At 39.0% G+C, this 21,798-nt stretch overlaps 1 protein-coding gene across 5 annotated transcripts in view; it reads right to left on the minus strand.

Annotated features, from left to right (window-relative positions):
* LOC136864817 (differentially expressed in FDCP 6 homolog) overlaps nucleotides 1–20,002 on the minus strand; it is a 452,756-nt gene extending 432,754 nt beyond the window's left edge. For 2 of the 5 annotated variants that reach the window (XM_067142254.2, XM_067142258.2), the window contains exon 1: nucleotides 19,543–19,999. In XM_067142254.2, the coding sequence (XP_066998355.1) occupies nucleotides 19,543–19,641 (99 nt within the window). In that variant the 5' untranslated portion in view covers nucleotides 19,642–19,999. Of the gene's footprint in view, nucleotides 1–8,470; nucleotides 8,531–19,542 lie in introns of all 5 variants that reach the window. The other 3 variants (XM_067142255.2, XM_067142253.2, XM_067142257.2) reach the window with 3 other exon arrangements.
* Nucleotides 20,003–21,798: the final 1,796 nt, after the last annotated feature.

Genomic DNA, 21,798 nt, shown 5'->3' on the forward strand with positions numbered 1-21,798 from the left:
TGCAATGCACATTTTATATTAGCAAAATCGGGTAAATATAAGAGTATTTCAGAAAACTGTACTTGTTTAGTTATCCGTCAGACCTTTTTTCCATTCGCAAAACATGGTATAATATATAAACAATTTTAAAATCTTAAGTGATAGTTGACATAATACAAACAGCGTTTTTCAAAACTAGATGCTCAAACAAGCACAAAGAAAAAAGAATCGTGCAAATATCTCCTACAGGTACAGAGATATAATGTTTTAAATATCCTTAAAAACGCCCAGTCCAGAATGTTTGTTAGGGATATTAAGGCCCAGACTGGAATGGGTTAAATTTAAAAATGTGTATACATGCTTTATTAATCTGGTCTCTGTATTTTAATTACACAGATTTTAAGTAGCATACATAATTATAAAATTTATATAATTTAGTTTAGAATGCTCTGTTTATGTTTTCACACTACTACTTAAAAAAGCCTCGCAACTATTTCCTAGGCTGATGATGGCACAGGAAGGTGCCGAAACCGGTCCCAAAATGACAGATAATGAATATGCAATACTTTAATAAACTCACTATTTTATTGTATTGAACAGGTGGAAACCTTTATCCTTATCTGTAATTGTACACAAATTTAGCTTGCTAATAAAAGGATATTTGTTCCTCGAGATAGGAAAAGTATGCAAAAAGAGCTCATTAAATCAAGCATAATTTATGCTGTTCAGTAATATAAAAATCTGGTCTACTTAATGGCACATCTTTAATGTGGTCAATAAGAGCAGTGGAATTTTCCACTACGCCAGATGTCAACGGGGGAGATTTTGTCTGTGAAGGGGACTCCCAGTCAGATAGGCCATGCCTCTAGTGCACTTACTTACTTACTTACTTACTTACTGTTCGGCACTACAGTCCTTGTAGGTCCTTGGCCTCCTTTATCACCTGCCTCCATTCATCTCGGTCCTCAGCTTTTCTCCTCCAACATTTAACTCCTAACTTTCTAAAGTCATCCTCAACATTATCAATCCATCTTTTCCTGGGTCTTCCTCTCCTCCTCCTTCCATCAAGTTTTCCTCTAAACATCTTTTAACGGTGCAGGTTTCTGCCATTCTCTGAACAGACTGGCCCACCTAATTCTTCCCTGCTTAATTTTAGTAACAATATCTGGCTGGCCAAACAGTCCTTGCAGCTCTACATTTGTCCTCATTCTCCACCCATCCTGATCTCTTACTGCACCGAATATCTTTCTCAATATCTTCCTTTCCCACCGTAACAGCCACTGTTCTTCTCTGGAGGTCATCACCCAGCATTCTGATCCATACATAACTATTGGTCTTAGTACCTACTGTTGGGTATATTTTATTTTTTGTGTTCCTGCTGACATTCCTGGATTTAAACATATTTCTCTAGTGCACTTGATGAATTTAAAAGCTTGCGGACTTCAATTGTGAAAGAACCCACGATCAGATCTGGACAAAAAATAGATTGGTATGAAGGGCAGAAGGAGAGCTACCAGGTGAATATTCATTCAAGTCTGAGAGCCAGCTATTAACAGAGCAAAATTCTTAAGAAAGACAGAGTCGCCCCTTCCCAAGTGAAAAACAGCCTAGGCCTGTAAAATAAGGAGAAACTACGGCTGTGAAAATAAGAAAGAATCCAGTTGGGGTCCGTCTCTGGTTCGGACTTGTGGTCATACTCAGTATGTTACATACTAATGATATTTGAGAGAGTCAGTGTCCTTGTTGTGACTAGCATTTGTTATTCATTGTGCTCAGTACTTTAATTACACCATTTAAATGTGTGTAGCCGAATGGCTCATGTCATTCGTGCTCGTGAATAGAGAATTTGTGAGAGATAGACAGTATCACAAAATTAGTGGAGGTTGAATTGCAGTGAATTTATAGCCAATTCATGAGGCGGTGAGCAAGCGTAAAGAGCCCACAAGAAAGGCTTAAGTAACATTTGCTGGGTGAGAGAAGAACAAGTGATAAACGAGAACCTACCATGCTTGCCGTGTGATAGAACTAGGGAAACTGTCATACTCAGCAGACAGGGCACTGAACCTATCGAGTTACATGAGTAGGTGGCTCTAACATAGTGGTGACTAAATATGAGAAGTCAGATAAACAGTACGTTACCGAGCGAGTTGGCCATGCGGTTAGGAACGTGTATCTCCTGGATGCAAGTTTACAGCGCACGGCCAAACTGTCCGGTAAAACAGGTACAATACCTTTCTGTTATTGTTCCCACCAGATCACATTAATGCTCAGGATCAAGATACAACTAGTTTCTGTCACTGTTCCATGTCAGAATAATTTGGTCTACAAAATTGTGAACCCATTAGTAGCTTCATTATACATTGTTCAAATTTTCGATCCACCTGCTCCAATTTTGGTTGTCTTCTACTCAGCATTCAATTTCTTTCTACATTATTCATTCTACACTTTCCAACACAAAAAGTAATCTGCACAATACAGAGGTCTTATCTACACATTTTCAAAAAAAAGAAGGGGCATCTCTATGCTTTTAGAAGCAATACAAATTGCCCTAAACGTTGCTTATCGGTAGACACTGTATAAATCACCAATATAAGCAAGCAAGTATGCTGCAAAAAGTGGTCAAATATGCAACTGAATGAAAAACAAAAATCACACTGCGGCTGTTCCACTACTACAAAGAATCTGTGCTTATTATGTTAAAACATCTGCACACGTCTACCAGATAAGACACAATGTGGTGTTAGTCAATAAACATGATAAATCATAATTAGTAAGGCTGTAAGAAAACAGTGTAAAAAGAACACAAACGTGTAGAAACACAGTTAAATACATACTTCTCTTCCATTTTACACTGAACACCCTACTTTTGCTGTCCATAATTTGCTTTTTAGTACACTACAGTAATCTTCTCCAAGTTTTCTAGTGGCGTCTGTCTTAAAATTAGCTTCAGTGCAAAGAATGATCTTTCTACATCCACGGATGTGACAGGACAGTACAGCGCACGCTGTGTTCGTGTCTTCAAATCTTACCACAGCTGTAACGTTCATTCAGAACAAGGCCAATCATTCTGCAAGCATTCACAGCATTAATTACTTTGCATTTTCTTGAAGACTGCTTGTAAAATATGTTAAAATAAGCACAACATATCCGAAATTTGAAATGTATGCACTAATCTCAAATATTTCCAGTATTAAACTTAACAATTTGTCCAATTTTACATTCACACACACTTCCTTGTCAGTTTTAGAGGTCTACATATCGGCAAACAAAATATGCATTTGCATAAATATCTGATGTCTACTTATCACTTACCTAACATAATACAATTAAGCAAATTTACTGGCAAAGTGTTGACTGGGTAAATGTAGGTTAGAGAGAGAAGGAAAAAAATAATAAAGCATAGCTCAAGATGAGATATATAAAGTTTGACAAGAGTCTGCTCAGATCTTTTGTCAGGAAATAATACCGATATCATTCACTCATTCATTCAATGAAGCACTTTATACTATGACAACAGACTCCATTTCCCAATGTTATGATTGATGCTCGAGTCTGCTTTGAGCAAGTTACTTTGTATTTACACTTTTCTTGAAATATAATGAGAAAACATTTTTAATTCTAGCTTAGAAAGCCAGAGAAATTATATACTGGCTTTGCTAGGTTGCCGATGACCATACTTAATAAAAAATCAAGCAGCAGCAATAATGAGGTTGTAGTCAAAATCTCTTTTGACATCAGCAGTTAGAGTGTGTGTGCTGGTAGTGGTTCCACACCCTTGTTATCAGGCTCCTAAATAAACTCCCTGGAGTTCTGTTCCAATCCTGAGAGTGTTGGGTTTGTTAGAGGGAGTTTTCATGACCTTCAAAGTCCTATCATCCTGCCTTTTTTTAATCTACAATTTCCTTTACGTCACACCAACAAAGAAAGGTCTTATGGCTGCAATGGGATAGATAAAAGAAAGCAGCCATGGCCTTAATTAAGGTAGAGCCGCAGCATTTGCCTGGTGTGAAAATGAAAAACCACAGAAAACCTTCAGGGCTGCCAACAGTGGGGTTCGAACCTACTATCTCCCAAATGCAAGCTCACAGCTGTGCGACCTTAACCGCATGACCAACTGGCTCTGTAATATCCTACTAAAAGACTAATGACAGTCTTTTGGATTAATGATACCTAGCTATAACATTAAATCTTATTAGAATGGCAATGAGTTCATATCTCATTTACTGGTTGTCTTTCTTTTAATTCATATTAATCCCTGTAAGCTGTTACCCAGATTTATGCTAATTTTAGACACTTGTAACAGCCAAGTATCTTAATGGTATTTCCACTACACTTCTTAAAACACCAATATACTTATGATCATCAGAAAAAAGTCTTTGTTGGGATAGAATGACTGAGGTTACAGACTTACTTACTTAGATGTGTCTTCTCTACTGTGTGATTTAATTATATCCTACTCGTGAGCACACTAGCCATCATAACCAACAGCACTGAAGTGAAACATCACAAAGATTTACGGTACAGGAGTGGAATCTCCTATACCATGACTCTACAGGCCCAAAACAGTTGATGCCTCAAACTTCCTGGAAAGACTCAATGTATCCCATACAATACATCAGGTCTGAAAAGGTCTGTTAAGTCATCAGCCCAAACAGCACCATCAAAGGTTACGCGGTCATAAAGATAGTAGTGCCATAATGAGGAGTGAGGTAGTTTGCCACTGTTTACCTCACTGGGTTACTAAATGGCATCGATCATTACTCAGTACTACCCATGCCCTACCTCAGTAGCTTTCATACTCTGTCACAGCCACAAAATTCGTAAGGCAATATTATTCATTTTATAAATATACTTGTAGCCTAAAACAAGAGTCTTTCTTAAAAATGGTTTAGGATGAAAAACAAGGATGAGAAAGAGCACTAATTTAATAACACCACTGGCGACTGGCATTCTCAGTTCATTAACAAGACTAGCAAACTGATCACACAGAAGGTATTCATAACACTAGAACTGCTGGAGTGGTCAAAATGACCGCTACACATTTTCAAAACCTTATTTTGACCACATTTTCTTTCGTATCGCAAAGAGCTTCAGTGACTTTTCCTGATTACCGGTCAGAATCATCTATATTAAATTTAATTAATCTTGCGTCATTGGATACGACGTAGGTAACGAGTATACCTAGAACTGCCAGAGCAGTCATTTTGACCGCTGTATTGATTATCATTATAAAATGTGTTAAAAAGTGTGCTTATTCCTTTGTTTGAGATAAAATTTGTTTGTAATTATTCTCCCTACAATAATGTAATCACAACAATGAAACTCTGATAGTTCATTGTTGATTCTCTTCTTTTTTCATTTATCGAAAGGTGGCTACGAGAGCTAATGGGTCACTCACTCTCCCTCTCACTCTCTTCTGAGAGTAGCGAACATTCTTCTGCTGTCACAATCCCCTTCAAGGCATCCCTCACCCCTCCTCCCTCCGTGAGCCAATCGTGATCTTGTGACAATTGTCCACTAATATCTCTTGGCAGTCTGGCTCCACAGCTTCGTAGGCTTGTCACAGAACATGGCTCATAGACCACCACCCCTTACTGATGAAGAATTGCTCACTCTACTGCACGACTTTCCAGATGATATGTCTGAAGTTGAATGTGACCCAGATGTAGAGGGCCTACGAGAAGAAGCTGCGAACAAAGATTACTCCCAACCAAGTGACCATTCTGAAAGCAGTGATTCAGTTGATGCTGAAAACCCAATTGTTCAACCAGGTAAGTTATAATAATGATATACGTTAACTTCATGTCAACATTTCACTTTGGTACTGAAATTCAGCATTTAGACTGCAATTATGCCTGGTATAGGCTGAGAACAGAATGTTTTCAATTGTTCTATTACAGCAGCAGAAAATATAATACGAAAAGCTGGAAATAAGAGGGGACACATCAACACAAGCCTCCCAGGACCAAGTAATATGTTACTAGGTACAGATGGCATCACAGAGTGGACTGTAGGAGAGTTTGGGAAGAGTACACCAGGCAGGATGGCTTGTCACCACATCCTGAAAGAAAATCGAGGACCTACTCCATATCCAACGCGATATGTTTCTGACGACAGCGTTGCGAATGCATGGCGTCTTTTCATTGATGAATCTATACTGAAACACATCAAACACTGTACGGAAATGGAAGCAAAACATGTTGTAGGAGATGAATTGTGGAGTGAAAGCTTAGAAAAACTGGAGGCATTCACTGCCTTAGTGTATGCTCGTGGTGTTCTCGGAGCCAGTAGCACTGAACTTTATGAACTGTGATCTAAAAAGTGGGGGCCTCCATTCTGCAGGGAAACAATGGGGAAGAACTGTTTTTGAGAAATCCAAAGACTTTTGCATTTCAATGTTAGAGCTGCAAGATCAGAACGTTTGAAGACTGATAAATTTAGTATCAAAAGTATGGAACAAATTCACTGAAAATTGTCAGCTGACTTATATTCCAGGTGAAAACCTGACTGCTGATGAGCAAAATAAGGTGTCCATTCTTACAGTACAGATATATTTGGAATTAAGTTTTGGCTTCTTGTGGACGTTGACTCAAATTTTCTGTGCAATGGGTTTCCTTACATAGGAACAGACGACCTCAGACCACATGATGAGACTGTTCCCGAAAGTGTAGTAATGAAGTTGTTAGAGCCATTTCAAAAGAAGGGGCAAAATGTGACTACAGACAACTATTTTACAACAGTGAAACTTGGTGAGAAGTTGGAAGTAATAGTACGAATATAGTTGGAACCATTAAACGATCAAGGAGATAAATTCCTAAAGCTGTGAACGCTATGAAAGCTAGTCTTTACGACTCAACTCTCCTGAAACATTCCAATGACACACAGTTTATCAAGGTAAATGAAACAATAACGTCATATACAGTATTTTGCACTCAGAAGTGCAAAGCCAAAAGTATTCCCGAAACAGTAGACTTCTACAACAACATAAAATATGGTGTAGACGTGGTGGATCAAATGGGAAGAAAATATACTGTTCGATCTGTTACGTGAAGATGGTCTGTTAATGTATTTCATAATATTCTTGACTTGGCAGCTATCAATTCTTGGATCATTTTCAAGAAAGTGACAGGGAAGAAGATCAGTCGCCGAAATTACATCCTGAAGCTAACAGAGGAGCTTCGTGTGGCGTACATGGGATCGAAACCTAAGTCTGTGGATACAGAACCCGAATTTGGAGATCCTGTGGAAGGAAACATACAGAGGAGGCAATGCCAAATGAAGAAATGCAGGAATAAGACAAGCTTTACCTGACGAAAGTGCAAACAGCGAGGGTGTGGTTCTTGCTCAAAGGACATAACTAAGGTCGTGGTATGTAGTTCCTGCTTCTAGAGACACAGAATTGAATCAGCATGTGCAAATACACTGAGGGTAAAGAAAGTCAGTAAGTGTTTCACAAATATGTTATGGTAGGTGGATTTGGCAAACACATTTCAGGTCATAAATTGCACTAAATAAAATGTTACAGTAATTTTATTTTCTGATAATGAGTAATAACTGTGTTACAGTTTAGACTAAAAGAATTTGAAGTAAAAACAATGTTTGTTTATTAGATAAGTGTGTTTTCTAGAAATGTATTTGCGTTTGTAATAAATGAGGTAAATATTACATTTGCAATACAATTAAATAACTTGTTTCTTTTCTGTGTTAGATCGCATAATTGATGTTTTATAAACTTAGTAATACATATCTGAAAGGATGATAATGGGCGACTGTACATATTAAGAATAAAAATAATAATTCCAATATAGTGGTCATAATGACTGCATCGGCGGTTCTAGGTATACAATATGTTCCAGCGGTCCTAGTGATAAGCAGATTCTTCGTCCCTTTCATTAGTACTTACAGGAGTATATATTCAATTTCCTTCCTTCATATTATACACAGAATTTCCAAGAAGCATCGAAAAGAAATTAGATTATATTTTAAAGCTGATGACAAGGAGGAGGACGAGGACGACTATTACATTAATTCAAAGTTGAAACATGTTACAGCATTTGCAATTAAAATATGACCAGAATTCATGAAAGACAAAAATAATCATCCTTAAAATATATAATGGACAACTTCTTCCCTATAAAGAAATGAGAGATCTAAAGCCATGACATTCCAGTATATTTCTGTATGAAGAAAACCCACCAAAACCCAGCTAAGAATTGCCAATAAACAATGACAGGTAAACAGCAAGTGGTACTTCATTACAGGAGTAAAAGTGTGCAAACTATAAAATAATTCTCTAAAAAAAAAACAGCAGTTTCCACACAAACAAGATGGCCATGCAGCAGGACAAGAAGCATCAGGTATGATGGTACAACTCTACAGAGAGGGTGGCCACATACAATGCACATCATGCTTCCAACAAAATGTCATGACATGAAGTAAAGTACAGAAGTTTGTGCACTATGAAGCATGCCACATAAATTTTTAACACTACCATATAGCAAGTCAACTCATAACATAGGCAGTCCTCCAAACGTCATCATCGATTGTCAACCTGAAATCAAAAGTTGAATGAAGTTTAGTACCATATTCACAAATTACAACAGAAAATAGCAGATGATCAGAAAAAAAACCATTGATATCATATATATGTCACAAACATGAATAAATCTATTTTCTTTTGCCACTTGTTTCTCGTTGCACCAACTCAGAGAGGTCTTACAGTGACAACAGGATGGGACAAGGCAAGGACTGGGAAGGAAGCGACTGCTGGCCTTAATTAAGGTACAGCACCAGCATTTGCCTGATGCGAAAATGGGAAACCACAGAAAACCATCTTCAGGGCTGCTGACAAAAGGGTTCAAACCCACTATCTCTGGGATGTATGCTAACAACTACAAGCCTTGAGCCATGCAGCCAAATCGCTTGGTAATAAAACAGTAAGTCCTCCTTAAACCCCATAATCAATAAGTGAAATTTCAAACCCTCAATTGCAAGCTGGTTCAGGGAATTCATAGTTACCTGGCTACTGGTGATATACAACTATAGAGGGTTTACACACAGCTAACAACTTGAAACTGTTAAACCTGTAGATATTTTTGGCATAACTGACGCAATAAAACTACAGTGCCCTCCATCCAACACCTTATAGCATAATAATGGTCGAAGAGCTGGCAAGAAGAATGGACTAACTTAGCTATACACAATTGGGCTCTGCAAATCTAATACAAAATGTGCTCTGGTGCAAGATCAAACACAAATGTAGATCAAATATAAACCACAAATTTAATTTAATATTCTAGGTATTCAACCAAGCAGTGAGAAAGAAACATGTCACTTTTCTATATAATCTCTTAATTTATTTATTTTTTTGCTACTTGCTTTACGGCGCACCGACACAGACAGGTCTTATGGGGACGATGGGATAGGGAAGGCCTAGGAGTGGGGCGGAAGCAGCCGTGGCCTTAATTAAGGTACAACCCCAGCATTTACCTGGTGTGAAAATGGGAAACCACAGAAAACCATCTTCAGTGCTGCCGACAGTGGGATTTGAACCCACTATCTCCCGGATGCAAGCTCACAGCTGCGCGACCCTAACCGCACGGTGAACTCGCCCGATAATCTCTTAATTTAGAAACACTTTTCTCATCGAATTGGGAGGTTTTTCTTATTCCATCCTTGAAGAAAGAAAGACGTGTTTGCAGCCAGTTGCACTTGAACTCCTCTACTCACACATTAGGCCTACAATCAAAGCAGCCTCCCACACCCCTCTCTCCGCCTCTCTCAGTGGTCGAAACAAATGATTATTGCAGGGTGATAAATCTGGGCAGGAAGAAGAGTGGTGTCCAGCGATTTCTTCCAGCTTATCATTTGATAAAGCAGCAGTATGGGGACTTGCATTAACACTGAGAATGACGTCTTGGATTGATTACTACTCTTTTTTAAACAATGGAAGCCATTTATCTTCAGTTTCGACTTAGTTCCTCAGTCTGTTAAAACTAATTCCATACAATAAAAATTTAGAAAATACCTGAAAAAACGAAGCACCTATTAACAGAGTATACCTGAAAAAGATACCATTATATAAAAACAGAACGACATTTATTTATTTATTTAATTAATTATCAGATACAGCCAATGGAGAGCCATTTTACACTAATAATGTAACAAATTACGTATAATAAGAGAACAATCTGTATAAACAGCAATATTAAGTATCAACTCTAAATTAACAATAACAATGCAACAAGAATGGCAACAACAACAACTGGCAAGGGTCAGTTATAGAGTTAGCAAGAAGAAAGGTCATGGGTTGGAAGAACGGAAGAAAATGGAAACGTGGAGAGGACTTCAGAGGAATCTTTTAATTTTGTGTCTGAAGGATGCAACTTCGATATCGAGTATTGAGTTACCAAGAGTAGTGAGACTGGAAGATAGAGCGTTGTTGTAAGGTTAGGCACAAACGGCACAATGAGGAGTATGCCAGTTGCGTATTGGGTGGAGTGTAACGTGTAAAGGGAAGTATGTTTGAAGAGTATTGCATTTGGTATAGCCATTGATTATTTTATGTAGATAACAAAGATCAGAAAACTGTAACAGTTTCTCAGGTCAAGTATACCCAGGTAATTCAAGATTTTAGATTTAGTTGTGATCTTAAAAACAATTAAAGTAAAAAAAGTTAAAAATACTATTCAGATGATACATATTTTTGATAACAGATGAGGACTAAATAGGGGTACAGAAGTCAATAATGGGAGAACATAGGAGATGAAGTATAATTTTCAACCCATGCATAGCTCGGGATTTTATTGACTCGATATGAGAAAAGGTCAGTTCACAGTCAATTATAACACCTATGTCTGTTACCTGAGAAGCCAACTGCAGTGTATTTCCCTGAATGGTATTGACAGTGATCATTCTTTGCTTTTAGTAATGAATAAGATATTGTGTTACACTTCTTAACATTCAGAGAAAGTTTCATTTCTTAAACCAGTCACTATACTAAATATTTTATTCTTGAAAGAATATCAACAGATTCTATCAAATCACAATTTTAATATTTTTCTTTTAAATATTTCTAAATAATATTCATCAATTCATAATCTAGCTTTAAATTTACATACATACATACATTATCATTATAGACCGTTATGCCTTTCAGCGTTCAGTCTGCAAGCCTCTGAGAATTTACTAAACGTCCCAACAATCCTCGATTTGCAACTAGTGTTGTGGCCTCATTTAGTTCTATACCTCTTATCTTTAAATCGTTAGAAACAGAGTCTAACCATCGTCGTCTTGGTCTCCCTCTACTTCTCTTACCCTCCATAACAGAGTCCATTATTCTCCTAGGTAACCTATCCTCCATTCGCCTCACATGACCCCACAACCGAAGCCGGTTTATGCGTACAGCTTCATCCATCGAGTTCATTCCTAAATTAGCCTTTATCTCCTCATTCCGAGTTCCCTCCTGCCATTGTTCCCACCTGTTTGTACCAGCAAAAATTCTTGCTACTTTCATGTCTGTTACATCTAACTTATGAATAAGATATCCTGAGTCCACCCAGCTTTCGCTCCCATAAAGCAAAATTGGTCTGAAAACAGACCGATGTAAAGATAGTTTCGTCTGGGAGCTGACTTCCTTCTTACAGAATACTGCTGATCGCAACTGCGACCTCACTGCATTAGCTTTAATACACCTTGATTCAATCTCACTTACTATATTACCATCCTGGGAAAACACACAACCTAAATACTTGAAATTATCGACCTGTTCTAGCTTTGTATCACCAATCTGACATTCAATTCTGTTGGATTTCTTACCTACTGACATCAATTTAGTCTTCGAGAGGCTAATTTTCATACCATACTCATTGCACCTATTTTCAAGTTCCAAGATGTTAGACTGCAGGCTTTCGGCACAGTCTGCCATTAAGACCAAGTCGTCAGCATAGGCCAGGCTGCTTACTATATTTCCACCTAACTGAATCCCTCCCTGCCATTTTATACCTTTCAGCATATGATCCATGTAAACTACAAACAGCAAAGGTGAAAGATTACAGCCTTGTCTAACTCCTGTAAGTACCCTGAACCAAGAACTCATTCTACCATCAATTCTCACTGAAGCCCAATTGTCAACATAAATGCCTTTGATTGATTTTAATAATCTACCTTTAATTCCATAGTCCCCCAGTATAGCGAACATCTTTTCCCTCGGTACCCTGTAATATGCTTTCTCTAGATCTACGAAACATAAACACAACTGCCTATTCCTCTCGTAGCATTTTTCAATTACCTGGCGCATACTGAAAATCTGATCCTGACAGCCTCTCTGTGGTCTGAAACCACACTGGTTTTCATCCAACTTCCTCTCAACGACTGATCGCACCCTCCCTTCCAAGATGCCTGTGAATACTTTGCCTGGTATACTAATCAATGAGATACCTCGATAGTTGTTGCAATCCTTCCTGTTCCCTTGCTTATAGATAGGTGCAATTACAGCTTTTGTCCAATCTGAAGGTACCTTACCAACACTCCACGCTAATTTTACTACTCTATGAAGCCATTTCATCCTTGCCTTCCCACTATACTTCACCATTTCAGGTCTAATTTCATCTATTCCTGCTGCCTTATGACAATGGAGTCTATTTACTATCCTTTCCACTTCCTCAAGCATAATTTCACCAACATCATTTTCCTCCTCCCCATGAGCTTGACTGTTTGCAACACCACCATGATGATTTCCTTTTACATTGAGAAGATGTTCAAAATATTCCCTCCACCTCTCCAGTGATTCCCTGGGATCTGGTATGAGTTCACCTGAATTACTCAAAACACTGTTCATTTCCTTTTTCCCTCCCTTCCTAAGATTCTTTATTACTGTCCAGAAAGGTTTCCCTGCTGCTTGACCTAGCCTTTCCAGGTTATTACCAAAATCTTCCCACGACTTCTTTTTGGATTCAACAACTATCTGTTTCGCTCTGTTTCTTTCATCTACGTACAAATCCCTGTCTGCCTCGGTCCTTGTTTGGAGCCATTTCTGATAAGCCTTCTTTTTACGTTTACAGGCTGCTCTCACTTCATCATTCCACCAAGATGTTCGCCTTTTCTCATCTTTACACACAGTTGTTCCTAGGCATTCCTTTGCTGTTTCTACTACAGCATCCCTGTATGCCACCCATTCACTTTCTATATCCTGAAGCTGCTTACTGTCTACTGTTCGAAACTTCTCACTAATCATATCCATGTACTTCTAATTTCCTCGTCCTGGAGATTTTCTACCCTTATTCGTTTGCAGACAGATTTCACTTTCTCTACCTTAGGCCTAGAGATACTTAGTTCACTACAGATCAGATAATGGTCTGTATCATTGAAAAATCCCCGAAAAACTCCTACATTCCTAAAAGATTTCCTGAATTCAAAGTCTGTTAAGATATAGTCTATTATGGATCTGGTACCCCTAGCCTCCCATGTGTAGCGGTGAATAGCCTTATGCTTGAAGAATGTATTCGTAACAGCTAAACCCAGCTTTAAATATATTAAATATAATTTCTTTAATGATGTTCATCAATTCAAAATACACTCATGTTCATAAAAAACAGAACACCTCGAAAGACTAGAGATAGGAAGTTCATATTCACAGGATATGTTCATTAGTATGTTTTGCAGAAACAACTAGCATTTCAGTCACCTAGGTTTAGCATATGTCCTGTTGCCAAGTAGGCACTTGGTCGTCTTCAGTCACTCATAACTTGTTCCATGCGTGATGGCATTGACGCGTGTGTGGCATGAATGGCTTCCTGGAGTATAGCCATCCATGCTGCATTCAGCTGATTCCACAGTTCATCTTTGGTGGTTGGCATTGGGTCACAGCACCGCACCATATCCCACAAATTTTCGATTGGCGACAATTCCGGTGATCGAGCGGGCCGGGGCAACAGTCTGCCATCCTGTGACAAGATGATGTTTGTGCAGCAACATGTGGTTGCGCATCCTCCTGCTGAAATATGGCATCTGGGGCGTCTTGCAGAAAGGGTATGGCTACGGGTCGCAGGATGTCATTCACATAGGTCGAACTGGTCACAGTGCCCTGGACATGCACCAACTGTGATTTGTAGTTGTACCCAACAGCACCCCACACCAAAGGCCTTGAGTTGTCGCTGTATGTGGTGTGCGTAAACGTATGCCTCTCCCCCTGTCTGCGGCGAACCAAAATGCGGCCATCATTTTCAAACAAACAGAACATGGATTCGTCCGAAAACACTATCTGCTGCCATTCCTGTCCCCAGTGACATCGTTCCATGCACCATTGCAGTCTAGCATGTTTATGTACATTAGTCAAAGGTAGGCGGAGAAGTGGACGACACGCCGGTAACCCAGACCGTAATAAATGGCGACGGACTGTCACTCCTAATAGTGTACTGTGTGTTATACTGTTCCACTGTTGCGCCAGAGCCGAGGAGGATGCATATCTGTCCTGCAATGCCATTTGGATCAGGTGTTGATTTTCTCGAGGGGGGGGGGTTAATCTGGGTGGTGCGACCAGACCCATCTCTTCGTGTTCTACAGCCTTCTGTGAACCATTCTGTACACACGCGTTGCACTAGTGACACACTTCGTCCCACACGAGCAGCAATTTCCCAGATGGATGCATCACGTTTTCTCATGCCAATAATGCGCCCTCTATCAAACTCACTCATTTGACGGTACGGTTCTCGCATAAGTCTGCGAGGCATCCTACACATCTGCTCAAGTCACAGTGATCCATTACCTTCGGTTTATAGCGATGAAAGCCGCAGACACATTTTACAACTCGGTGGTGGTCCGCCAAAATATCGATGTTGTTCTCGTACCCTCCATAGCAGAGTCCATTATTCTCCTAGGTAACCTATCCTCCTCCATTCGTCTCACACGACCCCACCACCGAAGCCGGTTTATGCGTACAGCTTCATCCATCGAGTTCACTCCTAAATTAGCCTTTATCTCCTCATTCCAAGTACTCTCCTGCCATTGTTCCCACCTGTTTATACCATCAATCATTCTCGCTACTTTCATGTCTGTTACTTCTAACTTATGAATAAGATATCCTGAGTCCACCCAGCTTTCGCTCCTGTAAAGCAAAGTTGGTCTGAAAACAGACCGATGTAAAGATAGTTTCGTCCGGGAGCTGACTTCCTTCTTACAGAATACTGCTGATCGCAACTGCGAGCTCACTGCATTAGCTTTTCGACACCTTGATTCAATCTCACTTATTATGTTACCATCCTGGGAGAACACACAACATAAATAAGTCACTGGTATGTTTGGCTGGAAGGTGCGGCAGGCGTTGGGGCACAAGAAGTCTGCTCATGCTTAATGAATCACCTACTGGAAGATGCATCCACTATTTCTGAGCTAATATTATGGTCAGATTCTTGTAATGGTCAGAACCGTAATATTTAAATGGTTCTGATGATGAAAGCAGTACTGGATCATCACCCTACTCTTCAGAAGATAACTATGTGATTTCTAATACCTGGTCAAGACTGGGACGAGCATGAGTAACAACAGTTCCCTTTCATCAGGCATTAATACCATAAAAACCTATCCCTGAAGCCAAACTCTGAGTCGCTGATGCACCTAATACCTGTAGATGCCAAACAATTTTACCAGAAACTTCTTGGATATTCTGACATCGTGGATGACAAATGGTTTCAATCAAGATTCTGATTTCAAGACTGAATGAACTGAGAGTAACAATCTTATTACCTGGCCAGTGTTTTGTGTGAATTTATGGCAGCAAATATTTTTGATCACATTTTCTGTTCCTATTATGTTCAACTCAGATAAGTAACTAAAATTCAATACTCTTTCTCAGAATCGCTTTATTTTTCCTGCAATAAAGTAATCATAACCACATATACTGACCTTCATATCCTTTACTCAGTTTAAGGGACTGCCATTTTGATGATAATGCTTGTTTAAAGGGGCCTAACATCTAGGTCATCGGCCCCTAATGGTACGAGACTCTGCCATTCTACTTAGCAACTAATGTGTGTCTAAAATAGAACAAAACTTATCCATAGGCTTGGAAATATCACGCCAGTACGTAACTCTCAGAATATAATAGGCCGATCATGAAGGAAAATCCATTAAGACATATGCATTACATTGTATAAGACTATAATGGCTCACTTCTAACCATTTGTATTTGACTCAGATCAGTTTAAATTCCTCAAATCAGTAAGTGGTTATAGCAATGACTTTAGGGAATAGCTCCCCTTCTAGAGTTTCTCCATCTAAAACTTGAATAATGTGCCAGAGTTGTGGTGCAGCTTGTGGTGGTTCAAGCACATAGCGCGCCTTTCGGACAGTAGGAGATTAAGTTTTTTTTTTTTTTTTTTTTTTTTTTTTGCACCGACACAGATAGGTCTTATGGTGACGATGGGATAGGAAAGGCCTAGGAGTTGGAATGAAGCAGCCGTGGCTTTAAGGTACAGCCCCAGCATGTGTCTGGTGTGAAAATGGGAAACCATGGTAAACGATCTTCAGGGCTGCCGACAATGGGATTCAAACCCACAATCTTCCGGATGCAAGCTCACAGCCAAGCGCTCCTAACTGCATGGCCAATTCAGGTTTTAATCACAACTGCAGCCACATTATATTTTATGAAGTCTTACTTAGTAAATACTCAACAGTAAGGAGTTATTGGTATAGCATTGTGATGTATTATTCACACATGAGAAATACCTTAAATTACATAAGTAGACTAAGCACCATTATGCAAGCACCAAGAAAATCTATGCATTGCAAATATAAAAATGTTTTAATTTGGTGAGAAGGTACAATCCATTATCCTACAACATGAGGAATACCATATTTAGCAAAATTATGTTTGCTAGAATTTACACATAAACCAACTTTTGGCACTTGCTCTAATGATGCATGACGGCATCTAATTGAGGGTTCACCTGTTCAATACACAAAATAATGTTCTATTATATCATTAACCTGTTTTTTTTCACGGAACATGTTTTGTCCATTTTTCAGACATCAGCCGCTACCTAATAACTAAGGTTAAAATTGATGTTAACACAAAACATTGGTTTTTAAGGAGTACTCTGGATGCTTACGCTTATGTGAGCTATCTTATCTAGTGTAATGATTAAACATTACAGTCATAAAACTAAAACCACATCTTGTCTTATAACAGTCCAATTTAAAATACACTCCTTATAAGAAAGGGCACTTGTGATAAAAAATCTTTATTTGGAGCAGCTACATAACTTGTGGAACTTATTACAACACTGGTTATCAGGTATTGTTAAAGCAAAACTTTAAAAATTCAGTCTAGAATAGGGGATTTCAAGTTGTTGTGCTCGTACACATTGTTTCCATAGATACACTGCGCACGTACGTTTGTGTCCCCTTTATTATGCTTCCTCCCCACAGTTGACACAACAGTCAAAGAAAAGCAACTCAAATTTATTGGAATCTGCCACCCTACATGAAAATCAGTGGTGATTGATTGACTACATAATATACAATCTTAGAAGTGGAACAGAAAACTATATAAAGAAAGATCAAGATATTCATGCTTTTAATACCTGCACCAGTGCCAACTTGAACATGATCTACAGATGTTGTCTTAAAAAATCTGCTGAACTTGCTGAGATAAAATCTGCATCCTTGCTAGCGTGTCAACCATAGATTTCAGCATCATCTACTATAGTTCTCTTTTTATCTGGTTTATGTATTTCTTTTATCTGTTACAGAGGTAAAATCTGCCTTCCTTGTGACCAAAATAAAATATATTTGTCCCACTAACTAATTTTACGGATTTTGGAGACGCTGAGGCCCCATAATTTTGTCCCATAAGGGTTCTTTCATATGCCTGTACATCTTCTGATGTGAGGCTGACGTATATTAAATACCACCAGACTGAGGACAGTGCTCTACTAATCTGAACTACTCGGCCCGTCAAGAATGTTTTACATATTTTCACAGAATGCAGCCCATCCACAACCCTCGCAAATATTATATTTATTTAGTTACTCCTCATCCTGAAGGCAGGTTGGATCCCCAAGTTCCATCAACTGTCCCAGAAGACCCAGGCATCAACGAATAGGTGTACTAGGAAAATGAAGGGCGACAATGTAAAATCCCGTGGCCTTCCTCACTGAGCTAAATGATTTTACAACATTACAGTCTGAAAGGTGTAGGCTACACAACCAGCACTTTTACACCATTCATCACAGGGACAGGCAGCATAAGGAAGGAAGTAACTAGCACCATTCATATCATCAGAGAAAGTAACATATTTGTTCTAGCCCATACCAGAAGACTACACACTAGATCTCATGGGAGATGGATCCAGGCTGAACTAGCGTATTATAAAAATGCAACAGTGTCCCTAAACAAATTAATTGTTGGTGCTTTCTTTTACTTGACTTATAAAAAAGCCATCAGAAGAATAAGGCGAGCCAGGCTAAGTAGTTCACACAGTAGAGCACTGCCTTTCAGAGCTCAAGTTGGTAGGTTCAATCCTGACTCAGTCCAGTGGCATTTGAAACTGCCCGAGTACATCAGCCTTGTGTTGAGGTTTTGGTAGATTTACTGCCAAGTTAAAGAACTCCTGCAGGACAAAATTCCGGCAACTTAGCATCTCCAAAAATCCGTGAAAGTATTTAGTTGGATGCATAAGCAACAACATTATTATTAACATTAAGGTGGGAGATAACTTCTGTACTTATTTCACAATTTAACTACTGGTACCACTTCTTCAACATGCCACAACTGCTTCCATTAATTCTTACAAACAGGGAACAGATTCAAAGCCAGCAGGTCGTACTTAATATTCACCAATATATGTTTCAAGTTGAATGCATGTCCACATTATTAGCTCCTCTGGCAAGTTACCAAGGATTCCTATCTTGTTCATGAGGAGATCATCCCCACCCTAATTACATAAACTACTCTAAAGTTGCATACAGTACAGCAACTCAAAGCCAGTGAGAGGTTTTTCTCTCATCCAATCAGCTAGCAGGGTCATGTTCCTGTTCATGCTCACGACTAAATTCTAATGTTACGTTCATATATACATTTGCGTGTGCCATATCTTTTTTTTTCTGCATTCTCTTTGACAGGCTACATATTTCTGATTTATTCTGAAATATTTCTGGCTTGTAAGACATTAATAGTGCACTTTAACGGGTTAGCAAGATTTAGAAGCCCTGTTGTATCAAACGAGGTTTTTTTTTTTTTTTTCAAAAATGTAGAATAATTATTACAATCAATTGACAAGAAATTTTCTTGTACAGAACTGTTGCCTTGAAAGCACAAAAATAGAATATATTTGTTAACAGGTGTAAGTTCATTAATACAATCTCATTTTATTCAGATCTAACATAGCTTTACCAACGCAATGCGCTATTTAATTCCCAAAACTCTGTCATAAGACTGAAGGATAAATAAGCCAAAAGCAATCATGGGATATTTAAAAAGTGTTTATAATAGCCCTATACAGCCACACCTACGTTACAGCCTATGTACATGAACAGAACTGAATAATATTTACCGAATCCGCCTCACCTTTAACTTGGATTTCATCACCAAACCACTCTTGTCGGCCGTCAACGCATTAAAAGCATGCCAGATGCTGTTGGTTAAATTTCCCAAAAGCACAGACATGTTTACACCCAACAGGTGTTTTGATATGCAGGGTAGCAGAACGTCCAGAACGTCTGTAACTGAGATCGATTCTTTTCTTTCCTCTTCTCCTCCTCCTTCGGTTTTCTTTCTTTCTTTCTTCTTTATGTTTGGTTGGGCTCTGTATTTAACTAACACCCAGTTCCAATACTTTATAAATGAAACACTTCCGAACACTCAGAAACACTTAGTTATGGTGACTAATAAACACTGTATTTCACAGGTGTTAAAGCTGGGAAAATTGTGAACCTCTTGTGTATTATCAAATACAGTCTCTACTGTATTTGGTATTATCATGCATTGATGGAACCGTAGGACTATTCAGAAAGTACTTTAGAACAAAGATCATTGGTATGGGTGAATCCTTCGATTTTGAATGGTTTCTTTCAGCCACCGCCGTCTCAATCTCTATATCGTTGCCTACGGTATAATCATCGCCCTCTACTATGACTGCGCTGCGCTAATAACGCAGTCATAGAAGAGGGCGATGGTATAATACAAGGCCTTGAAATGCACTCGTGGAAACGGGTTGCTTCCTAGTTCACCATTCAGCCGCTAGGATCGCGGTCTTGCCCCCTTATATTCGCATGGCCGTATATGTCAATAAGTAAAGTATAGCCTAAATAAAAATAACTGAATGTTTTTGCGAGTATTGACAGTACTTTATTTATAGAGCGGTGCTGCATTGGCTTGGATATGTCAATGAAGTTTCAAAACTTTCCTTCTGAGGGGCTTCTTATCAAGTTTCAAAATTTTCTCTCTTCTACTTGAGTGGCTCAAAGCAATGTTGTCTAACAGAGGTCTCAGAAATTTTCATAGTAGAAAAGATGTGGTTTGTTGCCTTTACACTTTCCACACTTAATTTCACTGTTGAACATGTCTTTCGAAAAAATAAACGTACCGGTACACCTTTTAGTAACTCTCTTCGGGACAAGTAATGCGTAGCGGAAGTGACAAATACCGTCGTTCACTGCAGAAGTGCCACAGACGATGAATTTTGGTGCGGTATCTGAGGGCTCCTCGATCTTGAAAACGAATAAGACACAATATTGGACTTTGAGTAGCTGGAGAACAGATATGTTCTAAACAGCCTTTATAGTCCGTTTTTTCTTTTGCAATACGAACCATAATGTCATTGTATTCCGCTTGGCGTCTTAGGTAGCTGAAGAAGAGCTCGATGTCACAGCTCGTTAGGTTCCTTGTCAATGCATAATGCAAATGTATACTTATGAGGTATTTTACGCAGGCCACAGTGGACTGGGTAGTCAAGATCTATGCCCGATGCATTTCTCTCATGATTCTTTTTTACTTTCTCTGAATGCATTTTAAGTTTCTTAATATATGACAGGAAATCACTGATTAACCAACTGAGGAGTTCATCTTCAGTACTAAAAGATGCTTTTTTTTTTGCTAGTGGCTTTATATCGCACTGACACAGATAGGTATCATGGCGACGATGGGATAGGAAAGGCCTAAGAGTTGGAAAGAAGCGGCCGTGGCCTCAATTAAGGTACAGCCCCAGCATTTGCCTGGTGTCAAAATGGGAAACCACGGAAAACCATCTTCAGGGCTGCCGACAGTGGGATTCGAACCCACTATCTCCCGGATGCAAGCTCACAGCCGCGCGCCCCTAACCGTACGACCAACTCGCCCGGCTAAAAGATGCTCGTTGGTTCTCGTTCCTGAATATGTCCCATGTGAGGTGTTGCAGATGTTTTGCGCATTGAACAACTTAATAAAATGCTCCATAAAACAAATGGCTTATTTTAAACTGTATTTTATGGTTTTGGGACAAAACTACCTCCATACTTTTCAATCCAGAGATTGTTTCAGGGGAAAATACAATATTTTTAGCTCTTGCTACATTCATTTTCGTGAAATTTATTGGGCAAATTATTTTCCTCGTTGCTTTCCTAATTTAAGATTTCTGAGTTTGAAGATGCCTCTCAAATGATTGCCGGTCACGGTAGCATAGTTTACAAAAAGTCCAGTGACAAATTTCGGATCGCCCGATTCTTATGACGTAACTCGGATCAAAACTTAGGAACAGAGGCCTACTTCGATCAGCTTGAATTCGTATCTCATGCGTAATGCTCCCTCTGTATAATGTTTCGAATATTGAACATTCACTGGAAACTG

Source organism: Anabrus simplex, chromosome 2 (assembly GCF_040414725.1).
Source record: "Anabrus simplex isolate iqAnaSimp1 chromosome 2, ASM4041472v1, whole genome shotgun sequence".
Classification (NCBI taxonomy): domain Eukaryota; kingdom Metazoa; phylum Arthropoda; class Insecta; order Orthoptera; family Tettigoniidae; genus Anabrus; species Anabrus simplex.